The sequence below is a fragment of the Bufo bufo genome, chromosome 8, assembly GCF_905171765.1.
Source record: "Bufo bufo chromosome 8, aBufBuf1.1, whole genome shotgun sequence".
Classification (NCBI taxonomy): Eukaryota; Metazoa; Chordata; class Amphibia; order Anura; family Bufonidae; genus Bufo; species Bufo bufo.
Genome location: NC_053396.1, coordinates 129511595 through 129535943, shown reverse-complemented (window position 1 = coordinate 129535943; position 24349 = coordinate 129511595). Strand labels below are relative to the sequence as shown.

Sequence of the window (24349 nt, the reverse complement as noted above, 5' to 3'; positions counted from 1 at the left end):
ACACCCGAACGCTGCAAGCAGCGTTCAGCTGTCCGCCTGGCCGTGCGGAGGCGAGCGGAGCGGAGGCTGAACGCCGCCAGACTGATGCAGTCTGAGCGGATCCGCATCCATTCAGACTGCATCAGGGCTGGACGGAAGCGTTCTGCTCCGCTCGTGAGCCCCTTCAAACGGAGCTCACGAGCGGACAGCAGAACGCTAGTGTGAAAGTAGCCTATCCACACTATATCACCTTGCCACTCTGTGGTATCCTGATGCTGCTGCTGCCATATCCACATTATGTCACTTTGCCACTCTGTGGTATCCTGATGCTGCTACTGCCATCTCCACACATTGTCACCTTGCCACTCTGTGGTCTCCTTATGCTACTGCTGCCATCTCCACACTATGTCTCCTTGCCACTGTGTGGTATCCTGCTGCTGCTGCTGCCATATCCATACTATGTCACCCTGCCACTCTGTGGTATCCTCCTGAATCTGCTGCTGTCACCACCTCCAGACTCTGTCATTGTGCCACTCTGTGGCCTCCTCTTGATGCTGCTGCTGCCGCCACCTCCGCGCTCTGTCATTGTGCCACTCATGCTGGTCCCACCCTCCCCACTTCATGACTGGGCCACTATTTTGCCTTTCGGCCTGGCTGACATCATCATTTATTTGACCTTTCTTCTGATCTGTCAGAAGAAAGGAAAAATGAGACGCACAACGGATCTGGTCTGTGTAGCAGCTGTAAGGCCTGTATGGTCTCATCAGAATTGGCTTATGATTTGGTAGCCAAAAGCAGGAGTCGGTACAAAACACAGATGACATGCAAATATTCCATTCACATGTCATCTCTGTTTTAGATCCACTCCTGTTTTTTGGGGCATTAGCAATAGTGATAGATTACTGACCAAATGCTGACTGATGGAAGGCAGATGCTCAACAGACAGGATCTGTTTTTTGGGGGGTATTGTTCTGCCGGATCAGAGGAAGGGCAAATTAATCAGTGATGTCAATACAAACTTACTGCTGACACACTCTCCACTATGGTGGGGGGGGGGGCGCGGGGGGGGGCTCTACTTGTATAAGCGTTTAATAGAACAGGTTCTGTAGACATCCATGTGGAATGAAGCTGGCGACGGTGTAAAAGGAGTGCGCTTCTTCTTGGCGCTAACATCGACCTGTAAGGCTGAGTTCATACTTGATTTATTTGGTCAGTTTTGGCCCCGTGACTGCCCAAATAAGTGAAGTGTGCAGTGATTCTAAGAGCAACGCCTGTCATCTGTATGTCATACGGACTCACAGTATTATTTCACTACCAAAGCAGACTCCCTATACGTGTTACTGCAAGGCACAGTGTTCTACACCACTATGAAGGCTCTCAGCAGCCAGGAAATATCATTTTTTCAATGTAATTCACCGTGAATATATTCGGATCGAACCAAATTTCTCCCGAAAAAATCGGCCAACCGCCAAATCAAATTTTTGAAAAATTTGCTCATCTCTACTGCAAGCCCAGTTGAGAGTAGACTGGAGGACAGAAGTGGTGGTGGCAATAATGGTGGTAGTAGTCAGTCACAGTAGTAGTCCTCACTCTGCCACTCCTTAGGACTGTGCAGTGATGAAGTGCACACCCTTTCTACCCTTCGTGCACTCCCTGGCTTTGGGTTTCTCCTGCCTGGTGTTAGTTGGGGTGCCCTTGGTGGAGACAAGTTTTGAGGTGTAAGGCATGTGGTACTGTGATAATCAGGTGTTGATGCACACTATGTTGAGGCTGATGTTAGTGCAAACAGTTCACTGTACTTTTCTTGGTCAGTTAGGTAGATGATTCACACAGGCACTCTCAAATATAAGTATAGTCTTGATAGGTGGCTTTCGGCAATTTTCCCCAAGGTTGTGTGTATAGGAGGATAGGCAGTTTACTAGTCCTCTCGGAGTCCTTTCTCTCTAATCAGCTTATACAGTTTATCTTCTCTGGCCTAAAGGCTGTATTAGATTGTCTTCCAGATGATTGCTAACGACCATTCGTAGTAACGCTCGATCTGGCAGTGTAATACTGCCACCAATTACCCGATGAACGAGCAAACGTTCGTTCATCGGGTAATCCAAATCTTTCAACAGGTTTGCAGGTGGCAGATAGTGCTGTGTAATCAGTATAGGGAAGAGTGATGGCACACCGATCGCTCCTCCGTATACTGAGGAGGAGATCGCTGCATGTAATAGCAGTGGTCTCCTCTGCTGACGAGCAGGCCTTTCCAGGAAGGAACGCTTCCCTCCCGACAATTGCCTGCCTGTTCTGGCTGTCTAATACAGCCTTAAAGGGGTACACTTTCTCTGTCTTCAGATGTAAATATCCACAGTATTCTTAGCAGGATGCTGTTTCTCCAAACAGATGGCCAATCTGTACTTTCAATGTGCTAAGGGCCCTGAGGTATATCATCCCAACCACTGTGCAGGAACATCTATAGCCCTAAATGCAGGTGTTACCTTTTCTGACAAATATTTTCAATATTTCCAGCACTCTCACTTTGTAAAGGTTGCTAAACGCTCTGTTATCTCCAGCAGTCCTTTCCCTCAGGGGCTGGCTCATATATTGTAGCTCAGTTGTCTGCTTTCAGTTTCGTTCTGCTCCTCACTCTGCGTTCACTCACAGACTACACACACCAAAATGACTTCCTCCTTTAGAGGAGGTGGGTGGAGGAGCCACCACCAAACTACTGTTACTAAGGGGCTGGTATGGCAAGTTAACCCCCTACTCTCCATATGCAACATTTGGGATACAAGGTGCATAATGCTACTACATTAACCCCTTATGCAGTGGGTTGCCATCACACTGCACTGGGGTGTCACCCCAATGGATCGGTGTTGGTGTGTTTCCATGTTGTCAGGATACTGAGAGTGATGATGCGTCACAAGCTTGCTTCTGGCCAAATGTAAATGTGTGCAGCATTCATGGGGGAGGCTATCATGACAGAATTGCACTGAATTGCTCCTTGTACAGGTGACAACACTGATCAGGCCACTATATGTGTTCCCTAATTTTAAAGAGAACCTGTCACCTGGAATTTGGCAATAGAGCTGAGGACATGGGCTGCTAGATTGCCGCTAGCACATCCGCAATATTCAGTCTCCATAGCTCTGTGTGCTTTTATTGTGTCAACAAAAACGATTTGATAGATATGCAAATTAACCTGAGATGAGTCCTGTCCCTGAAATGAGTCCAGCGTTCTCTGACTCTGAGCCCAGCACCGCCCCGCATCCTCGAGATTATGGTGCTCTGACGTCAGGGAGCAAGGAGAAGATTCGGAGGATGCGGGGCGGTGCTGGGCTCCTTCACGCTGGACTCATCTCAGGGACAGGACTCATCTCAGGTTAATTTGCATATCTATCAAATCGTTATTTTTTTTACACAATAAAAACACAGAGAGCTATGGGGACTGGATATTGCGGATGTCCTCAGCTCTATTGCCAAATTTTAGGTGACAGGTTCCCTTTAATCTACACTCCCTCCTGATAAAGTTACTGAAGTAGTGATGCAGTTTGAAGTCAGCGCCCTCAGTGGTGGCCTCCCACCCCTAAATCATGCCTAAGGGTAAGATTGTTTGATCCAGCTATTATATAATGTCGATTCTGGGACTGCGGACGATGTGGTTATTTGTAGCATGGATTTTATATGCAATTGATTAAGGAACTATTTACACCACAAATTGCTTATTACCCAATTCTCACTATGTATACTGATATCATGTAATTTAACGGGAATGTGTCATCAGGAACTTACCTTTTTGTTAGGCAAATTTTTAAAGAATATTTGGATAATTTTAATTTTCCATGTCACTATCTATATTTAAAAAATAATAATCCTAAAATCCTGCAGGTTTTACGCTGCCCACTAAGCCTAATAATAGGAGCCACTTCTTGGTCTGTACAGATCACCTTTCAACAGTCATCTCTTTATCATCACATGTGAGATTACAATGACCAATAACACCGCTGTATAGATAACACAGTATCCACCATTCCCAATAGGTGATATCACAGCTTTTCTACTCCCTCTAAACCTCTACACAGGTCAAGGAGCATGCCTAGAATACTTTCTCATAGAAGTCAATGAGGTCCCCTCCTGACCATTGTGTCTATGGTCTATGTGGCTCCCATAAAACATATCTCTAAACGCTGAAAACACCAGCTCAGGCAAGACGGTCGCCCCTATAATCATGTTCAGGAAACAGAATTAAAAAATATTTAATTTAAAAATAAAAACATTATTAAAAAAAGGATGTGTTTTGCTATCTGGTTTTAACTATCAGTAAAAAAATTTTTATAGATGACACATTCCCTTTAACGGTCTGTCACTCTTATCTGGTCCACACTGGTATTTCTGTGGTTGTCTGTGACCTGCTGTTCTTGTATATTTATTCATAGTATTGCTTTTGTGGCATATACTGTATATATAGACTGTTGCAGTCATTAGCTGGCCAAACACATTACATTTTTGTTGTCTGAACCTTTAAGAATGGTGGATTCGTCCAACACACTAATGTTTGTGGGGGAGCTCCCAACAGATGATGTCAAATATTCATCCGATCCTTTTGTTCTCCGGGGAGATAAGCTGCGCCCAGAAATGTCTGGCAGCATCTTTCTCTGCTCTCCCCATAGCGTACACAGACACATTTGGCCAAGCCGACTGTGTATTAGTATGGGGAAGTCGGGAGGGAGGTTGGAGAGATAGCTATTGAAAGTGTATGCATTTAGACATATCACTTTTTGCATCTGCTACTTAAAGGGAACCTGTCACCTGGATTTTGTGTATAGAGCTGAGGACATGGGTTGCTAGATGGCCGCTAGCACATCCGCAATACCCAGTCCCCATAGCTCTGTGTGCTTTTATTGTGTATACAAACCGATTTGATACATATGCAAATTAACCTGAGATGAGTCAGAGCTTGAAAATATGACTCTTCTCTGGTCACACAAGTAAGATATGACTGTTATGTTAATTTGCATATGCATCAAATCGGTTTTTTTACACAATAAAAGCACACAGAGCTACTAATGTATTGTGATTGTCCATATTGCCTCTGCTGGCTGGATTCATTTTTGCATCACATTATACACTGCTCATTTCCATGGTTACGACCACTCTGCAATTCAGTAGCGGTGGTCGTGTTTGCCTACTATAACAAAAAGGAAAAAGTGCTGGACTATGCATACTCCCACAATCCCAGACACCAAAGAGGCCAGCGCTTTTTCCTATATTGTGCAAGCAGGACCACCACTGATGAATTGCAGGGTGGTCGTAATGTGATGTAAAAATTAAGCTAGCCAGCAAGGGAGGCAATATTGACAATCACAATACATTAGAAAGTTCCTTGTATTCACTTTCTCTACATGATAAATGCCACTTGCTGAAGTGAGACAACCCCTTTAACCTGTTACGGACATAGGGCGTACAGGTACAACCTGATGTCCTGGTACTTAAGGACACAGGGCGTACCTGTATGTCCTGTGTAGTTCCGATCACCGCCACGTGGCGGGTGGTGATCGGAACTGGGTGCCTGCTCAAATCATTAAGCAGGCACCCTGGGACAATGCGCCGGGGGGTCCTGTGCCCCCCCCCCCCCGTGTCGGCGATCGCAGCAAATCGCAGGTCAATTCAGACCTGCGGTTTAGTGCGTTTCCAGGTTATTCGGGTCTCTGGGGACCCGATGACCCGGAACAGGATGGTGATCGGTGGTGTAATAATACACCACCAATCACCATCCTGCGATCCTGAGAGGTGATGGTGACATCACCTCTCAGGATCAGCTCTGATTGGTCGGCTGGGGCGGGCGGGCTATTCAAATTACTGCAGCGCTCCCTGATTCTGCAGTTTACAGAAACACCCCATATGTGGTCGTGAAATGCTGTATGACCAAATGGCAGGGCACAGAAGGAAAGGAACGCCGTATGGTTTCTGGAAGGCAGATTTTGATGGCCTTTTTTTTTTGGGCACCATGTCCCATTTGAAGCCCCCCTGATGCACCCCTAGAGTAGAAACTCCATAAAAGCGACCCCATCTAAGAAACTACACCGCTCACTGTATTCAAAACTAATTTTACAAACTTTATTAACCCTTTAGGTGTTCCTCAACAGTTTATGGCAAATGGAGATGTAATTTCAGAATTTCTATTTTTGGTAACCTTGCCTCACAAAAACGTAATGTAGATAAACCAAAAATCATATGTACCCTAAAAATAGTCCCAACCAAACTGCCACCTTATCCCGTAGTTTCCAAAATGGGGTCACTTTTATGGACTACTCATCAGGGGGCTTCAAAAATTGAAATTCTCAAATTTCATCTCCATTTGCCAATAACTCTTGTGTAACACCTAAAGCGTTAACAAAGTTTGTAAAATCAGTTTTGAATACATTGAGGGGTGCTGTTTCTTAGATGGGGTTACTTTTATGGAGTTTCTACTCTAGGGGTGCATTAGGGGGGCTTCAAATGGGACATGGTTTAAATAAACCAGTCCAGCAAAATCTGCCTTCCAAAAACCACACGGCGCACCTTTCCCTCTACGCCCTATTGTGTGCCCGTACAGTAGTTTATGGCCACATATGGGATGTTTATGCAAACTACAGAATCGGGGCAAATAAATTTTTTTATTAAAATGGAAAATTTGCCCAAAAATCTAAATTCTGAAATGTTATTTTTATTTGCCATTAACTCTTGTGGTAATGTAGCAGGCTGGTTTTAAATCTGTAGGGTAATTCTGTGAGTATATAGTGGTGAACAAAAAGAATTGGCAAGGCTCACCTTGTGTGGTTGTGCGAATATAGGCACAACACTATTGTAGGTATTTTCAAACAAGCCTGGACGTCTGGATATGGCGGTCTGCAGCCTCGGGACCACGAGGGATCTTCAAAAGGAGAAGCCTGGAGCCCCCAAGAAGATAGTAGTGCAAGAAAACAAAACACGTCCCACGGCGCTACAATATTGTAGCGGTATTCAGCTGAGAGTGTCCTCTGTCACATAGTAGCGGCCCTAACGTGATCTTACTATCATCACGCGATGTTAGGCTGGGAGACGCAAGTTAGCCTCTCTGTGGCAGGCGGCCCCCTCACCATTGAAGCGTCCCTGCAACCAGGTAACGGTCCTCACGTGACCGGAATCTACTCATGTGATACGGGTCACATGACGTCGGGCCGAATGACGTAAGCCAGCTTCCTTATAGAAGACGGCCTTCTTACCACTTAAGCATTCCTGTAACTAGGCAACGGTCCTCACGTGACTAGGATCCGCTCATGTGATGCAGGTCCTGAACCCTTAATAGGATCACATCATCAATCTGCATGACTAGGACCTTTGTGATGCGCTTCTAATTGCATATTCCTTAAGGTCAGCCCTATATGGGCGTAGCCATTTGAGATCTTCTTAAATGGACTGTTACTAGTGCGTTTTTCTGCTTCACACAGTATAGATGTGGTTGGAATGTGCACATCGGCGGTCTATTATGAGAACCTGCCAATATGCACATTATATGTGTCATTGTTCATCCAGACAATATCCCAAACCCCTCCCTTCTGACCTTGTGACCTCCTTAAGGCGGTATGTTTGTATGTATAAATGTGTGTAGCTTTGTGCTGTTACACTTGTGCAGCTTCCTTGTACCTGATGAAGGGGAGTGATTCCCTGAAACGCGTTGTATCGCTGCAATAAAAGATTCCTTCTTGACCCTGGTGACTGGCTGACGGTAATTCGCGTCGTGGGACGTGTTTTGTTTTCTTGCATTAACTCTTGTGGAACACCTAAAGGGTAAATGACGTTTGTAAAATCAGTTTTGAAATACCTTGAGGGGTGTAGTTTCTAGAATGGGGTGGTTTCTATTATGTAAGCCTCACAACGTGACTTCAGACCTGAACTGGTCCCTAAAAATTGGGTATTTGAAAATTTCTGAAAAATTTCAAGATTTCCTTCTAAACTTCTAAGCTTTGTAACGTCCTCAAAAATTAAAATGGCATTCCCAAAATGATCCAAACATGAAGTAGACATATGGGGAATGTAAAGTAATAACTATTTTTGTAGGTATTACTATGTATTATAGAAGTAGAGAAATTGAAACTTGGAAATTTGATAATTTTCCAAAATTTTGATAAATTTGGTATTTTTTTATAAATAAAAATTATTATTTTTTAACTTAATTTTACCAGTGTCATGAAGTACAATATGTGACAAAAAAAACAATCTCAGAATGGCCTGGATAAGTCAAAGCGTTTTAAAGTTATCACCACATGAAGTGACACTGGTCAGATTTGCAAAAAAATGGCCTTGTCCTTAAGGTGAAAATGAGCCCGGTCCCTAAGGGGTCAAGTTCCCCCTTTTACTGTATGGTGAGTGAGACCACTAGTGCTAAAAATTAAATAGCCCAAAAGAGATCCTGCAGTGGCTTAGCTAGTGGGAGGGATTGGCAGAGCATGTGCCCTAAGTGCTGGTGCCAGATTCCTAAAAAAAAACTGAATATTTAGATGCAGGACTAAGACAGCACATTGGATCTTTGCCCCAGGTTAAGGAATATATGATATGCTGCTGCTGCCTTGCTGTGCTGAGAGTATTGCTGATGCAGCAGGTGCTCAGAGGACAGACAGACGTCACATGGCTTTGAGACATTTAGCAATCTGTGATCAGGTTTCTATAAAGTAGTTGCGGATGCAAATGTTATACATTCTAGAGATTGTCCTAGCACAGTTAAGCCAGTACTCTCTGCTCTGCACTGATGAGGGGCAATCACCCCGAAACAGCTGTCTGCAGATGAGTTGCTGGCTTATTTAATATCCAACTATGTTACTATGTTACTATGTCTCAAGGCCTATTTTAGGAGCGAAACATTGACTTATAGGATAGCTGCCCTACATCTGGTGGCATGAGAGGCAGAGCTTGTTAAGAGCTCATTTGCATCCCTTCCCTCCCAAAGATTGTCATAGACATAATAATAGACACAATACATCAATTATTAGCAGTAATTGCTAGTGTCTATCTCTGGCAGAAAGTAATCAGATACTTACAAATGAAATACTTACATTATTATAGGTCGTCTACTGAAAATCCACAATCTTAAATGGTTCTGCTCATCTCAGACATCAATAAAAATAAAAAAAAGTATGCCATCAATGTCAGAATAGTGCCGGGTCAATGCTCTCCATGCATGGTGTGCTCTTCATTCACTGTTCTGAAAATAGCGGAGCAAGCACACTCAGCTTTTTGTCGAAGTCCCACAGAAGTGAGTGGAGGATGGCAACACTTGTGTGGTGTGCGATCTTCCACTTCGAGGGGCTCATTATGGGGATAGGAGCAGGTCCCAGAGGTGCACCTAACTGACATTGATGGCATATGGAATATCCTAGGGATCGATGTCTGAGATGGGAATACTCCTTAAATATTTGTATATGAAATCTCTTGCAGTGTTACAATTATACCTTTTTAGAAATTATGTCTATGGCCAGATTTGCTTTCAATGTAATATATTCTGCTCAGTCTATGTGATTCCTATGGACTGGGTGAGGACTTCTTCTGCCTGTGATCTTATAAACATAAGAGTGATCCTCCGCATCCTTCTGACTGGTGTGCGGGGCAGGGTGAGAACACTACAATGTGGGAGGCGTAGCGCCGCTATTAATGACCGAGCTGCCATTGTTTGTGACAGCCCCGCTGTGATGGGAGGTCCCTCATCCAGCCTCTCTTTGTTTTCCTAACTCAGACAAAATGTGCAATTTCAGATCTCCTTTGCCTCTAGGCTTCTGGAAAACGCTGCTATAAATACACAGTATAATGAGCTGGAGAAATTTGAATCAAATTAGTAGCTTCCATCCACCAGCAATAATCTCTTATCTGCTCACATCCCAGCGCCATAAGACATTTGGAGCTGGCAGCTCAAGGCAGCATTTAAGATGATTAACTCCTCGATTACTGGGGGAGGGGGGGCTTAGGGGTGAATTGCAGGCCTCTCTGCATGAGAACTTCATTGACACCCTTTTATTTGAGATCTATATAGAAATTTGAAATATGCTCTGCATGTATTCCTGAAAACCTAAAAGTAAGCAACATAGTATAAATGTTACTGCCAGCTTAAAAATACAGAAAGGTAGATAAAAAAAAAAAAGAAAAGTAAATGTAATGAGGACTCCATCTATATTTAAGTGATTCATCTGATCAAAGGGGTTGTCTCATCTCAGACAATGGGGACATAAGGCTAGGATATGCCCCCATTGTCTAATAGGTGCGGGTGCCACCGCTGGGATCCGCACCTACATAAAGAACGGAGCCCCGAAAGTGGTGGAGGGTGAACTACGCATGCGCAGGTTCCCTCCATTCATTTCTATGGGGCCGCCGAAAATAGCCGAGAGCTGGCTCGGTTATGTCCATCGGGCTCATAGAAGTGAATGGGAGCGGTGGCCCTCCAGCCACCACTTTGCGGGGCTCCCGTACCTATAAGACAATGGGGGCATATCCCAGAAATATGCCCCCATTGTCTGAGATGAGACAACCCCGATGTTGTAATGTGGAATTGTACGGTTTCCCTGTTGTTGACCTGCTATATCCCCTCCCTTCATTCAGGACACTGTCAGTTCTTCTATGGACTGAGAAGCTGACTCATTTGCAGAACAGTGCTTGCTTTTGGATATACTGCCTTAGGCCTAATTCATGGTATTTTTTCCATCTGTGTGCTCTCCTGAGCACATGGACCTATTGATGCAAATGATGCCTTTCGAATGTCAATTTTTCTGTACAAACAATTGGTCCGTGACGAGAAACTTGCAGCTTGCACCTTTCTTGTCTGTTTTCCATCTAAAACTCATTCACTTAAATGAATGGGTCCAGAAAAAAAAAGCACTCAAACACCAAACGGACATCAAGATATATATCTATGTTTGGCAGACGGAAATTTTAATAGCCATCTGAATCAGGCCTAGCCATAACAACTGGTTGCTACAAGCGATGGATCCATAGCAGCTAGTTTCAATTAGAGCACTGACTAGATCCATTTACTGGTGAGTAGTGTTGATCGAGCACCAAAGTGTTCGGGTGCTCTGGTGCTCAAGTAGAACACTTTGAGATGCTTGGGTGCTCTACAGACACCAGAGCACAATGGAAGTCAATGGGAGAACCCGAGCATCCCCAGCTCTGAAGAGAGGAGGGTGCCGGGTCCCACTGAGGTCTATGCAGAAGATCGCTGTACAGTGGGGGAATCCCCCAGTGTGAGTCCGTGCTTAGTAGTCCCTGCTCTGACTCCATATATAGCTATTTACATATATGGAGTCAGTGCTTGGGGACACCCAGTGTATTTAAATCAAATTTGGTCTCTATTTCAGAAAAGTTTCTGCCGGGATTTGAACTCACAACTTTCTACATTAGAGGCAAGAACATTAACCACTCAGCTATAAAGCTGAATGACAAACTGTGTCAGAAAAACCTCATAGTAGTTTCTCATGTAGTAAATATTCCTATACAGCAGAAGTATCATTTTATATTTAACTGCAGGTTAACATGCAGCTCTATAGCGTAGTAGTTAAGGTTCATGGCTCTAATGCCGACGGTTGTGAGTTCAAATCCTTTCAGAAATAGAGGCTAAAATTAATATATATAAAGTTTTTTTAAATCAATGAAATGAGGGCAGCACTCCGGTCTTGTGGTGAAAAAAGGTGAATTTTATTGCACCCAACAGCAATGCAGCATTTCAGCTCTCTCAGACAAAGGCTCCATTGAGAGAGCTGAAATGCTGCATTGCTGTGGGGTGCAATAAAATTCACCTTTTTTCACCACAAGACCGGAGTGCTGCCCTCATTTCATCGATTTTGTTCTGCTGCTCCTGGTCCGGGAATTTGAGTGGGATTTGCACCTGGCAACCTAGAGTGCTGCTGTTTTACTTTTTTCTTCCTTATTTCTTCCGCCTCTTTGAGCGGGACCTACTCTGACAAAAAGGTGCAGCGCAATGCGGTGACCAAGCGGCACTGCCCTAGTAGGTGGCTGGACCCAGGAGTCAAACAGCAACCCTGCTGTCTGACAATGCCACCCATGGCACTGGGTCCCACCAACCCACCAGCACAGCACCACAAAAACAAAGGCCACCACGCAGTACTGCACCATGTGAACAGTTGTCTAACACAACATGTCCATTGCTATCAGCACAGATGGTTTTAATCGCAGAAGTCTGCATAAAAGTGGTCATTGACCTGTAGCTCCTGATAGCAATGGACATGTTGTGTTAGACAACTGTTCGCATGGTGCAGTACTGCGTGGTGGCCTTTGTTTTTGTGGTGCTGTGCTGGTGGGTTGGTGGGACCCAGTGCCATGGGTGGCATTGTCAGACAGCAGGGTTGCTGTTTGACTCCTGGGTCCAGCCACCTACTTAGGCAGTGCCGCTTTGTCACCGCATTGCGCTGCACCTTTTTGTCAGAGTAGGTCCCACTCAAAGAGGCGACCTTGTCGTGGTGAGTGGGCTTATGCCTTTTGATCAAAATTTACACTAATGCCTCTTGTACAGCATGCAATATGGGGGGCTGTACACTTCAATATGGTGCTGAGAAGCGAGTTTAATTAGATCAAAGCATAGCATTGTGGATGTGCGATCCAGTTCTGTTTTTCTCCCCCTGGCATACTTAGCCTCTATACTGCATCCGCTAATCCTAACTACCAGAGCAAATCCCCACAAGGCCATAGAGTGCTCTTTCGCCTCACTGCAGGAGATGGAAGCAAGACCTCTCCTGCAGCAAGGAAAAAGAGTGCTATGTGAGCACTTCTCTCTTCTTGTTCTAGCTATTGGTGGGGGTCTCAGAAATTGGACCCCCACCGATCAAAACTTTTTATATGTCGATATAACATATCAGAACTTTTATTAGATACGCCTCTCTCTCCTATCCTATTTAATTTAATTTCATCCAATCTAATTTTTTGCATTTTATTTTACCTACTTCTATCTGAACATAGATTCTTTCCCCTATACTTTGGACCAATGTGTTGGTGTTTTTGTTATTTCTATCTTTTTCTGTATCTTCTTTGGATCTTATTTTATAGTATTGATTTTTAATGATATTGGAAAATGTCCTTCCTTGTGTGTATTTTTCAGTGATCTTTTTGTAAAACGTTCAATAAAAATGATTGTTAAACAAAAAAATTTAATATAGAGAAACTGCATGAAGATATTATCTCCTTGAGAAAGTAGTTGGTTGGACAACATGAGGTCCTCATACTGTACTGGTCTTGCACAGGGACCCTTTTCTGTAGCCAAATTTGTTTCAACCAAAAAGCAAAAAAAGGGCTTATTCAGAACTAAATACATGATGGTAACAATTGATGATGATGATGATAATAATTGATTCTTATTATAGTATTGGATGGAGATTTTAGATGAGATAAAAGTAGAGCCAAGTTGGCCTACTCCCCTCAAGAACTATTGATTTAACTTGTGTTTACAGATACTTCAAAGTATCAAATGGAAATTCTAATGAATTAAAGTGAAATGACCTTTATGATATTTTTATTATTACAGTAATATTTTCCTGAAATACCTAGACAACAAAGCAGTATCCCTAACATTCTGCTTGCTCAACTGCATTTCTTCTTCTTTTAGGTGACCTGTCTGCATGATTTCTTTGGTGAAGATGATGTATTTATTGCCTGTGGGCCAGAAAAATTTCGATATGCTCAGGATGACTTCTCCCTGGATGAAAATGGTAAGTCCAGGTACCATATAAGAGGTCAATAAGACTCATCATCATAGAGTTGGTCCACTGCTCGGACTTCCCTCCATAAACCAGAGTGGAGAGCCTATACTGAGACTCCTACTCTGGTTGACTCAACATGTCCACATATTACATGGTTTCCCATTCATTTGAATAGGTGCCATGTAATATTACATAGCTCCTGCAGAGAAAAAGTGTGGCCACACTAAAGTTCAGTTCTCAGTTGTTATTGCTAGGGTTTAGAGAAGTTAGACGCTCAGCAACAAGTTGATCTCCAGAACTTCTTCTTTCTAGAAAGTGGTTGACCAACTGGGGCAACCCATTTAAAGGAACTTACATTGAGATATGCAATCCTTTAACAACTATGGGGAGACCTTAAGATGGGGTTTCTACTAATGCTTTAAATGATGAAGCCTCAATTCTCTTTGATGTACTCCAATCTCTTAGTTACTGTACTGAGTTACTTCATCTTTCTGATCTTAAAGCCCATTTACATGCGCTAACTGGGAAAGCAACTATTGGGAATTAATTTGTTGTTAATTCTGTCTGACCTCACAACAAACTCTGCGGCTGGAAATCGAGGAGCAAACAGATTTTTCTGTCTGGCACATTCAGGGCCGGAGGGGGAATACATTGGAATCTATTTGTGTTTATTTCTTAATGAAAATCATGTCATTTTTAGTACCAGACAGTTTATTTGTGCTTCACCAAATCTCGGTGTACTTTTCACCACCTTTTTTTTTTTTCCGTTTTGTTTAATTACCTTATTTCATTTCTACTTTTCAAGAACACTATGCAGCCTTGGATAAGTCTTCACATTATATTTCAATCATATTCTCCATGTTCATCTTTCAGAATGCCGCGTGATGAAAGGAGCTCCAACACAGACTCCAAAGTCAGGTACTAGCACTCTCAAAAGTTCTGCTAAGAGTCCTGCACCAACACGTCGCAGCAAATCTCCTGCTGACTCAGGTGGGGATGACTTCTGACGACAAGATACTGAAACTATTTCCCACTGAAATAAAGAAAATAGACATTTCTTATTCGTGTGAAGTCTCTTAATATTCTATTCAGTGTTTCCGAAGTTGGATTTTCATAAGGTAATATCCAGGCTTGGTACCACCAGAGTCTATAAGAGTCATCAATTTCAGTTTCCACTGACATATTCATCTTTAATATCATGAATGACTATGGTTAAAAGAACCTCAGTGCTTTATAAGGCTTCATTCACACGTCCGTTGTGTGTTGCGGACCCGCAAATTGCGGATCCGCAATACACCCACCCGGCACCCCTATAGAAATGCCTATTCTTGTCCGCAGCTGTGGGCAAGAATAGGACATGTTCCATCTTTTGCGGAGCTGCGGACCCGAAGATCGGGGCCGCGCTCCGCAAATGCGGACAGCACACTGTGTGCTGTCCGCATCCATTCCGTCCCCATAGAGAATGAATTGGTCCGCACCCGTTCCGCAAAATTGCGGAACGGATGCAGACCCATTTGCGGACGTGTGAATGGAGCCTAAGGCCCCTTTCACACGGGCGAGTTTTCCGCGCGGGTGCAATGCGTGAGTTGAACGCATTGCACCCGCACTGAATCAGGACCCATTCATTTCTATGGGGCTGTTCACATGAGCGGTGATTTTCACGCATCACTTGTGCGTTGCGTGAAAATCGCAGCAAGCTCTATTTTGTGTGTTTTTCACGCAACGCAGGCCCCATAGAAGTGAATGGGGCTGCGTGAAAATCCCAAGCATCCGCAAGCAAGTTCGGATGCGGTGCGATTTTTTTTACGCACGGTTGCTAGGTGACGATCGGGATGGAGACCCGATTATTATTATTTTCCCTTATAACATGGTTATAAGGGAAAATAATAGCATTCTGAATACAGAATGCATAGTACAATAGCGCTGGAGGGGTTAAAAAAAATAAAAAAATTATTTAACTCACCTTAATCCACTTGCTCGCGCAGCCCGGCATCTCTTCTATCTTCATCTTAGCTGTGTGCAGGAAAAGAACCTTTGATGACATCACTCCAGTCATCACATGATCTTTTACCATGGTGATGGATCATGTGATGGACCATGTGATGACTGGAGTGACGTCACCACAGGTCCTTTTCCTGCAATCGGCAAAGAAGGAGATAGAAGAGAAGCCGGGCAGCACGATCAAGTGGATTAAGGTGAGTTAAATTATTTTTTTATTTTTTTTAACCCCTCCAGCGCTATTTTACTATGCATTCTGTATTCAGAATGCTATTATTTTCCCTTATAACCATGTTATAAGGGAAAATAATACAATCTACAGAACACCGATCCCAAGCCCGAACTTCTGTGAAGAAGTTCGGGTTTGGGTACCAAACATGCGCGATTTTTCTCACGCGAGTGCAAAACGCATTACAATGTTTTGCACTCGCGCGGAAAAATCACGCATGTTCCCGCAACGCACCCGGACCTTTTCCCGCAACGCCCGTGTGAAAGGGCTAAGAGTGCACTCACACATACCAGATTTGTTAATGAAATCTATTCAGCTGAAAATCTATTCCAAAGCACAGTTTTTTTTTCTGCTGAAATCACATGAATTTCAGTAAGCCCTATGCAGAAAAATGAGACAGTTAGGCCGAGTTCACGTCACCATTTAACTTTCCATTCTTCTGATCTGTCAGAAGAACAGGAAAAAAAAAGAACGGATCCGTTATTATGAGCATCAGTTTGTTTCACTATCGTCACAGATCAGTTATTCTTGACACGAGAAAAAGTCCTTCAAAAAGTTATTTTTCTCCCATTAAAAATAAATGATCTCTCACAGAAGTGACACAAACTCATGAGAACTGATGCTCAAAATAACAGATCCATTTTTTTGTTTTGTTCTTCTGATGAATCAATCAGAAGAACGGAAAGCTAAACGGTGATGTGAACTCGGCCTTAGGCCTCATGCACCCGACCGTTGTTCTAGTCCGCACCCGAGGCGCAGTATTTGTGGCTCGGGTGTGGACCCATTCACTTCAATGGGGCCGCAAAAGATGTCCGCATCCGTTGCTCTGTTTTGTGGCCCCGCAAAAAAAAAATAACATGTCCTATTCTTGTCCATTTTGTGGACAAGAATAGGCATTTCTACAATGGGCCGCCTGTTCCGATCCGCAAATTGCGGAAAGCACACGGGCGGCTTCCATGTTTTGCGGATCCACGATTTGCGGACCGCAAAAAACGTAACGGTCGTGTGCATGAGGCCTTATACCGAGATTTCTACAGCAAATCTGCCACATGTGAACGTACTTTAATAGGAAAAAGCAGCCTGGCAATGAACTGTAAGATAAGACCTTTCAAAATGTATACAGTCAGGTCCATAAATATTGGGACATCAACACAATTCTAACATTTTTGGCTTTTTTATGTTGTATGTTACAGAGGCTCATCCTCTAGTGTCCATTCATTTTAGAATTGTCCACATTAAATGTTAAGTTTTACCCCTCTGTCCCCTAGGGTATCAGTACATTTGCCACATTAATTTTTGGGAGTAAACAGGTCCGGTTGTCAAACTCGGCCTCTTTGTGTTTCCTGCTTTATACACCACCACAATGGATTTGAAATGAAACGAACAAGATGTGCTTTACCTGCAGACTGTCAGCTTTACTTTGAGGGTATTTACATCCAAATCAGGTAAACGATGTAGGAATTACAACAGTTTGCATATGTGCCTCCCACTTGTTAAGGGACCAAAAGTAATGGGACAATTGGCTTCTCAGCTGTTCCATGGCCAGGTGTGTGTTATTCCCTCATTATCCCAATTACAATGAGCAGATAAAAGGTCCAGAGTTCATTTCAAGTGTGCTATTTGCATTTGGAATCTGTTGCTGTCAACTCTCAAGATGAGATCCAAAGAGCTGTCACTATCAGTGAAGCAAGCCATCATTAGGCTGAAAAAACAAAACAAACCCATCAGAGAGATAGCAAAAACATTAGGCGTGGCCAAAACAACTGTTTGGAGCATTCTTAAAAAGAAGTAACGCACCGGTGAGCTCAGCAACACCAAAAGACCTGGAAGACCACAGAAAACAACTGTGGTGGATGACCGAAGAATTCTTTCTCTGGTGAAAAAAACACCCTTCACAACAGTTGGCCAGATCAAGAAAACTCTCCAGGAGGTAGGTGTATGTGTGTCAAAGTCAACCATAAAGAGAAGACTTTACCAGAGTGAATACAGAGGGTTCACCACAAGATGTAAACCATGGGTGAGCCTCAAAAACAGGAAGGCCAGATTAGAGTTTGCCAAACGACATCTAAAAAAGCCTTGACAGTTCTGGAACAACATCCTATGGACAGATGAGACCAAGATCAACTTGTACCAGAGTATGGAGAAGGTAAGGAACTGCTCATGAAAGCATACCACCTTAGCATACACCTCATCAGTGAAGCATGGTGGTGTTAGTGTCATGGAGTGGGCATGTATGGCTGCCAATGGAACTGGTTCACTTGTATTTATTGATGATGTGACTGCAGACAAAAGCAGCAGGATGAATTCTGAAGTGTTTCGGGAAATATTATCTGCTCATATTCAGCCAAATGCTTCAGAACTCATTGGACAGCGCATCACAGTGCAGATGGACAATGACCCAAAGCATACTGCAAAAGCAACCAAAGAGTTTTTTGAGGGAAAAAAGTGGAATGTTATGCAATGGCCAAGTCAATCACCTGACCTGAATCCGATTGAGCATGCATTTCACTTGCTGAAGACAAAACTGAAGGGAAAATGCCCCAAGAACAAGCAGGAACTGAAGACAGTTGCAGTAGAGGCCTGGCAGAGCATCACCAGGGATGAAACCCAGCGTCTGGTGATGTCTATGCGTTCCAGACTTCAGGCTGTAATTGACTGCAAAGGATTTGCAACCAAGTATTAAAAAGTGAAAGTTTAAGTTATAATTATTGTTATGTCCCATTACTTTTGGTCCCTTAACAAGTGGGAGGCACATATGCAAACTGTTGTAATTCCTACACCGTTCACCTGATTTGGATGTAAATACCCTCAAATTAAAGCTGACAGTCTGCAGTTAAAGCACATCTTGTTAGTTTCATTTCAAATCCATTGTGGTGCTGTATAGAGCCAAAAATTTTAGAATTGTGTCGATGTCCCAATATTTATGGACCTGACTGTAAATAAGCAATGCTGCCTGGCAGCCTTTCATTTTCTCTGTACACCGAGGGTAAGGCTCCATTCACACGTCCGTAACGTGTTTTGAGGATCCGCAAAACACGGACATCGGCAATGTGCGTTCCGCATTTTGCGGACTGCACATTGCCGGCACTAATAGAATATGCCTATATTTGTCCGCGGACAAGAATAAGACATGTTCTATTTTTTTGGGGAACGGAATTGCGGACCCGGAAGTGCGGGTCCGCAATTCCGTATACGGGCAGCACATCGTGCTGCCCCATAGAAATGAATGGGTCCGCAATTCCGTTCTGCAAAATGCGGAATGAAATTGCAGAAGTGTGAATGGGGTTTAAGGGTCCTCTTACATAGGCCGGTGAACAAGCATGGTTCAATAATTAGTGTTGAGCGCGAGTATTCTAATTATGAATATTTATCGCGAATATTGCAACTTTGAGAATTCGCGAATATTTAGAATATAGTGCTATATATAACTTTTTCGAATATTTGTAATTTTTTTCCATCTGAAGTTATGATTCCTCCCTGCTTAAGTTGCTTGTCAAGCAACTTAAGCAGAGAGGAATCATGACTTCAGATGGAAAAAAATGACGAATATTCTAAAAAACGAATATTCTATAGTGCTATATATTCGTTTTTGATCCACGCCTGTATTGATTGCGTAATATTTGCATATTACGAGATCATTACCTTGCCGATTTTCGAGTAAAAAAAAAGAATGTAGAATATAACGAATATTCTACAAAATATCTGCAAACTATCACGAATTCGAATATGACCCCTGCCGCTCATCACTATCAATAATATGCAAGTTGATCGACGTTGTTTAAAGCACTTTAACATGGCCTGATGCAAAGTGAAAAAAGGATGAACAGTCATTATTACGATCAGTCGTCCCCTAATCACTTTGCATTTTGTCAGCAGAACCTCCCTATTTACACAGAGGGATGTGCTGCTGACAAACAATGATTTGGGTGCTGCAGGACAGATACGATTATCCGTCAAACAAGCGTTTTGCTTTTTTCTTGGGTGATCGGCGATGCCTACTCTGAGCGATTATCAGGAATGAATGTTCCTGATAATTGTCCCACTCCTCTCCCTGTGTAAAAGGGCACTAAAGTAGACACATATAGGTGTCTACTCTTTCACAAGTAGGTTGATTACTAGGTGGGGTTGATCTTTGATTTGATCGAAAAGAAAAGTCAGGTTTACACCAAACAATGGTTGGTCCAATTTGGGAACGAATCTTACTGCAAACACTGTTCCCTCGAATAGGCCCATGTAAATGTGCTGCTGATCACCCGATGAACGAGCAAAACGCTGTTCATCAGGTAAAATGATCTTTAAGGCAGCACATTAAATTGTTGTTTCTTGATGCCCAGAAACTATAAATCTGTATGTGGATGAAGGAAAGCATTAGCAGTCACTCATCCTCATACAGTGGAGGAGATCATTGCATGATAGGGTCCATTCACACCTCCGTAGTGTATTGCGGATCCGCAATACACCCGGCCGGCACCCCCATAGAACTAGAGGAAAGTTTAAAAGGATTGTTCACGTTTAAAGGGCTTCTGTCACCCCACAAAAGTAATTATTATTTTTTTGGATAGTTACATTCCTTATAGCGCGATATAGGAGAATATAATCTTAGCACTTACTTTCATGCGGCCGTTTCTTTAGAAAACTAAGTTTTATAATATGTAAATCCGGTCTCTACCAGCAAGTAGGGCGTCTACTTGCTGGTAGCCGCAGCAGAAAACCGCCCCCTCGCCGTGTTGATTGACAGGGCCAGCCGTGATCTCCTCCTCCGGCCGGCCCTGTCAGTATTTCAAAAATCGCGCGCCTCTGTTCATTCGGCGCAGGCGCTCTGAGATGAGGAGGCTCGTCTCCTCAGAACTCCCTCAGTGCGCCTGCGCCGATGACGTCTTCTCTTTCGGTGATGTCATCGGCGCAGGCGCACTGAGGGAGTTCTGAGGAGACGAGCCTCCTCATCTCAGAGCGCCTGCGCCGAATGAACAGAGGCGCGCAATTTTTGAAATACTGACAGGGCCGGCCGGAGGAGGAGATCACGGCTGGCCCTGTCAATCAACACGGCGAGGGGGCGGTTTTCTGCTGCGGCTACCAGCAAGTAGACGCCCTACTTGCTGGTAGAGACCGGATTTACATATTATAAAACTTAGTTTTCTAAAGAAACGGCCGCATGAAAGTAAGTAATAAGATTATATTCTCCTATATCGCGCTATAAGGAATGTAACTATCCCAAAAAAAAAAAAGACTTTTGTGGGGTGACAGAAGCCCTTTAACAAGACGGATTCAAAGGATAGATAGATAGATAGATACTGTAGATAGATACTGTGGATAGGTAGATAGATTAGATACGACAGACAGATAGATATGCAATAGATAAATAGATAAATACTGTAGATAGATAGATAGATAGATAGATAGATAGATAGATAGATTTGAGATATATAGATACTGTGGACAGATACATATGAGATAGATAAATATATCCAGGACACCTTTTTTTCAGTCCAAGAAAGGAGTGCCAGCAGTATAAACTTGACCTCAGTAGTAAACATAAAATAAGAAAAAAAACGCAGCACATCCAAGTGGTGAAAAATGTGTGGTCCTTTATTCACCCATGCAACGTTTCAGTCCGCTTACTGGGACCGTTTTAAAGCTTGAAAACGGTCCCAGTAAGCAGTTTCAGATAGATGGATAGATACTGTAGATGGATAGATACTGTAGATAGATAGATACTGTAGATAGATAGATACTGTAGATAGATAGATAGATAGATAGATAGATCGATAGATACTGTGGATAGATAGATAGATAGATAGATAGATAGATAGATAGATAGATAGATAGATAGATAGATAGATAGATAGATAGATACTATAGATAGATAGTGTGTCTTGAAGAGGCGGTGCAGGGTGTAGATCTGGTCAGTGGTGAGGGGAGTATTCTTTCATTGATGATGCTGTTGAACAGTTTCCCCAGAGTGCTGCTGACGCAGATTCCTCTGTAATTGGCTGGATCATATTGGTCTCCATTCTTGTAGATGGGTGTTATGAAGCCTTAGTTCTAGTCTTGGGGGAAGTGTCCCGCACTGAGGACGAGGGTGAATAATTTTGCCAGTGCAGTGTGTATGTCTGGGGGGCTGTATTTAATCATCTCTGGCATGATGCCGTCAGTACCGCTGGCCCTTTTGCCTTTCAGCAGGGCGATTCTTTCCTGTATCTCTTGCATGGTGATTAGTGAGTTCAGAGGGTTCTGGAAGTCCTTGATGGCCTCCATGTGCCTCAGTTTTGTGGTTATCTGTTGCTGTTACGGGGTTTGGTCTTCTTCAGGGACGTTTTTGGAGAGGTTCCTGCAGTAGCTGAGCCAGATGCTGCCAGTTTGAATGTGGAGGGAGTTTTTCGGGGGTTTTGTGCCCATATGGTGCCAGGTCTCCCAGAATGAGTTGTCCTGGAGGGAGTCCTCGAGCTGCTGAAGTTTTGTGGGAGAGGTGCCTCTGTTTCTTCTCTCTGAGGGTGCGTTTGTATCGCCTGCATAGTGTCGTAGGCCTCCCTCGCATCCCTGTTGTTGGGGTCTCTGTGTTTTTGGTTGGAGGCTACCCTTAGAAAATGTCGCAGAGCCTTGCAGTTACTGTCAAACCATTTGGGACTGTTTGTTATTAGCTCGTTTGAGGTTGGTCTGTTTCAGACCTGCTAGTTCTGCCATTGTCTACAGGATGTTATTAATGTCCTTCACTGGCTGGGTGACCCCTTGTTGGTCTGACTCATAAAAGCTCATGTAAAAGTTTGTGAGCAGTTCTTTGATTTCAGGTCGGTTGGTCGCATTGGTATATTCGGTGGCAGACTGGCTGACCCATTTAAAGGATGGTAGCAGATTGTAGGGACCAGACTGATGGGGCAGCTGTGTGGCTGACTTGTCGGTGGATCTCATGTGCAGCAGGTTCTGGTTGTGGTCTGACAGGTGTGTCTCAGGGGTGACTATAAAGGCATTTATGTCTGCTGGGTCTGCGTCTGTGATGGCATAGTCCACCACACTACTGCCCACATGGGAGTTTAGTGTGAACCATCCTAACGAGTCACCCCTGATACGCCCGTTCATTATGTACAGACCCAAGCTCCAGCACAAGTTCAGCAGTGCTTTCCCGCTCTTGTTGACAACTCTGTCATAGCTGTTTCTTATTGTCTGTACCGAGTCCAGGTAGTGGGTCTCGCCCCCAAGGATATATGTGTTTTGATCAGAGGTCAGATAGTCCTTCTCTGTGCCAGTTCTGGCATTGAGGTCACCGCAGAACAGCACCCTGCCCTGGGACTGGATTTGTGCAGCCTCCCCTTTTAGGACCTCATAGATATCTGGGTTGTAGTAGGGGGACTCTGTGGGAGGGATGTATGCTGCACAGAGGTAGATGTCCTACTGACAGATGAGGATGGAACTTCTTATTTTTATCCAGATATGGTTGTCATCTTGTTTGATAGCTTTCACATGCTCTTTAAGCTCCTCCTTGTACCATATTAATATGCCTCCTGAACGGCGGCCCAGTTTGGTGGTCTTGCTTTTCCGTGCAGAGATGGAAAATTCCTTGTAGCCCATGGGTGCTAGGGATTCATCCTATGCCCGAGTCCATGACTCCAAGAGGATTTGGATATCAATGTTTTTTAGTCTTTCTTTGAAGTCTGGATCATCTAAGGGTTCAGCCCTTGGATATTCCAGATGCTGATAATAAGTGATGTCAGTGTGAGTCGGTATACCTTGTAATGAGTGCCATTTTCATCAGACATAGCAGGTGGTTTTGAGGGTTACATTAGTTTGCTACAGAATGTGCTGAGCAGGGTTCTTATTTCTGCCATGCTTCTGTTCTTTGTTGCGGTGTGTTGCCATTGTGTTGCTGGTGGTTTCCTCCACCTCTGCAATCTTTGTGGGCTGGGTCTCAGGGGCGTTGCTAGAGTCTCAAAAGATCCGGGGCACAAGCCCCGATAAATATGTTGCCCCCCCTCCCCGCACTTTGCTGTACTTGCTATACAGCAGCACTTACCTGTCACATCCAGGGCCTCCAGGTGATGTCTCCTCTCTGTCATCATCTTCTCTGTAGATCTTCTCTCTCATCATCTTCTCCACTCGGTCTGGACAACTTCTCTCAGCCGCCTCGTCTCTGCAGAGTGTGACACACAGACATCTTAGCTTCCTCACATTCTATCATTATCCCCCAACTGGAGTCCCCACAGTGTTATCCTGCTGCTTGCTGTGCCCCCCACCCCCAGGGGTGTAGCTATAGGGGGTGCAGAGGTAGCAGTCGCTACCGGGCCCAGGAGCCTGAAGGGGCCCAAAGACACTTGTGCCGCATAAGAAGACACACAAAGCACTGAGGGAAGGGGGCCAAAGCTGAACTCTTGCACCGGGGCCCATGAGCCTTTAGTTACGCCCCTGCCCCCCCTGCTCCTCAACAATGCCCCCATTATTAGAAGAGCCCTCCCAT

General features: G+C 43.9%; 1 protein-coding gene across 2 annotated transcripts in view; it reads left to right on the top strand.

The window, feature by feature from the left end:
- The window catches only part of DCX (doublecortin), a 141451-nt gene that overhangs the window by 91884 nt on the left and 25218 nt on the right, over nucleotides 1-24349 (top strand). The window contains exons 4-5 of one of the 2 annotated variants that reach the window (XM_040404883.1): nucleotides 13583-13685; nucleotides 14550-14594. In XM_040404883.1, coding sequence (XP_040260817.1) covers nucleotides 13583-13685; nucleotides 14550-14594 — 148 coding nt within the window. Of the gene's footprint in view, nucleotides 1-13582; nucleotides 13686-14549; nucleotides 14667-24349 lie in introns of both variants that reach the window. The other variant, XM_040404881.1, reaches the window with a different exon arrangement.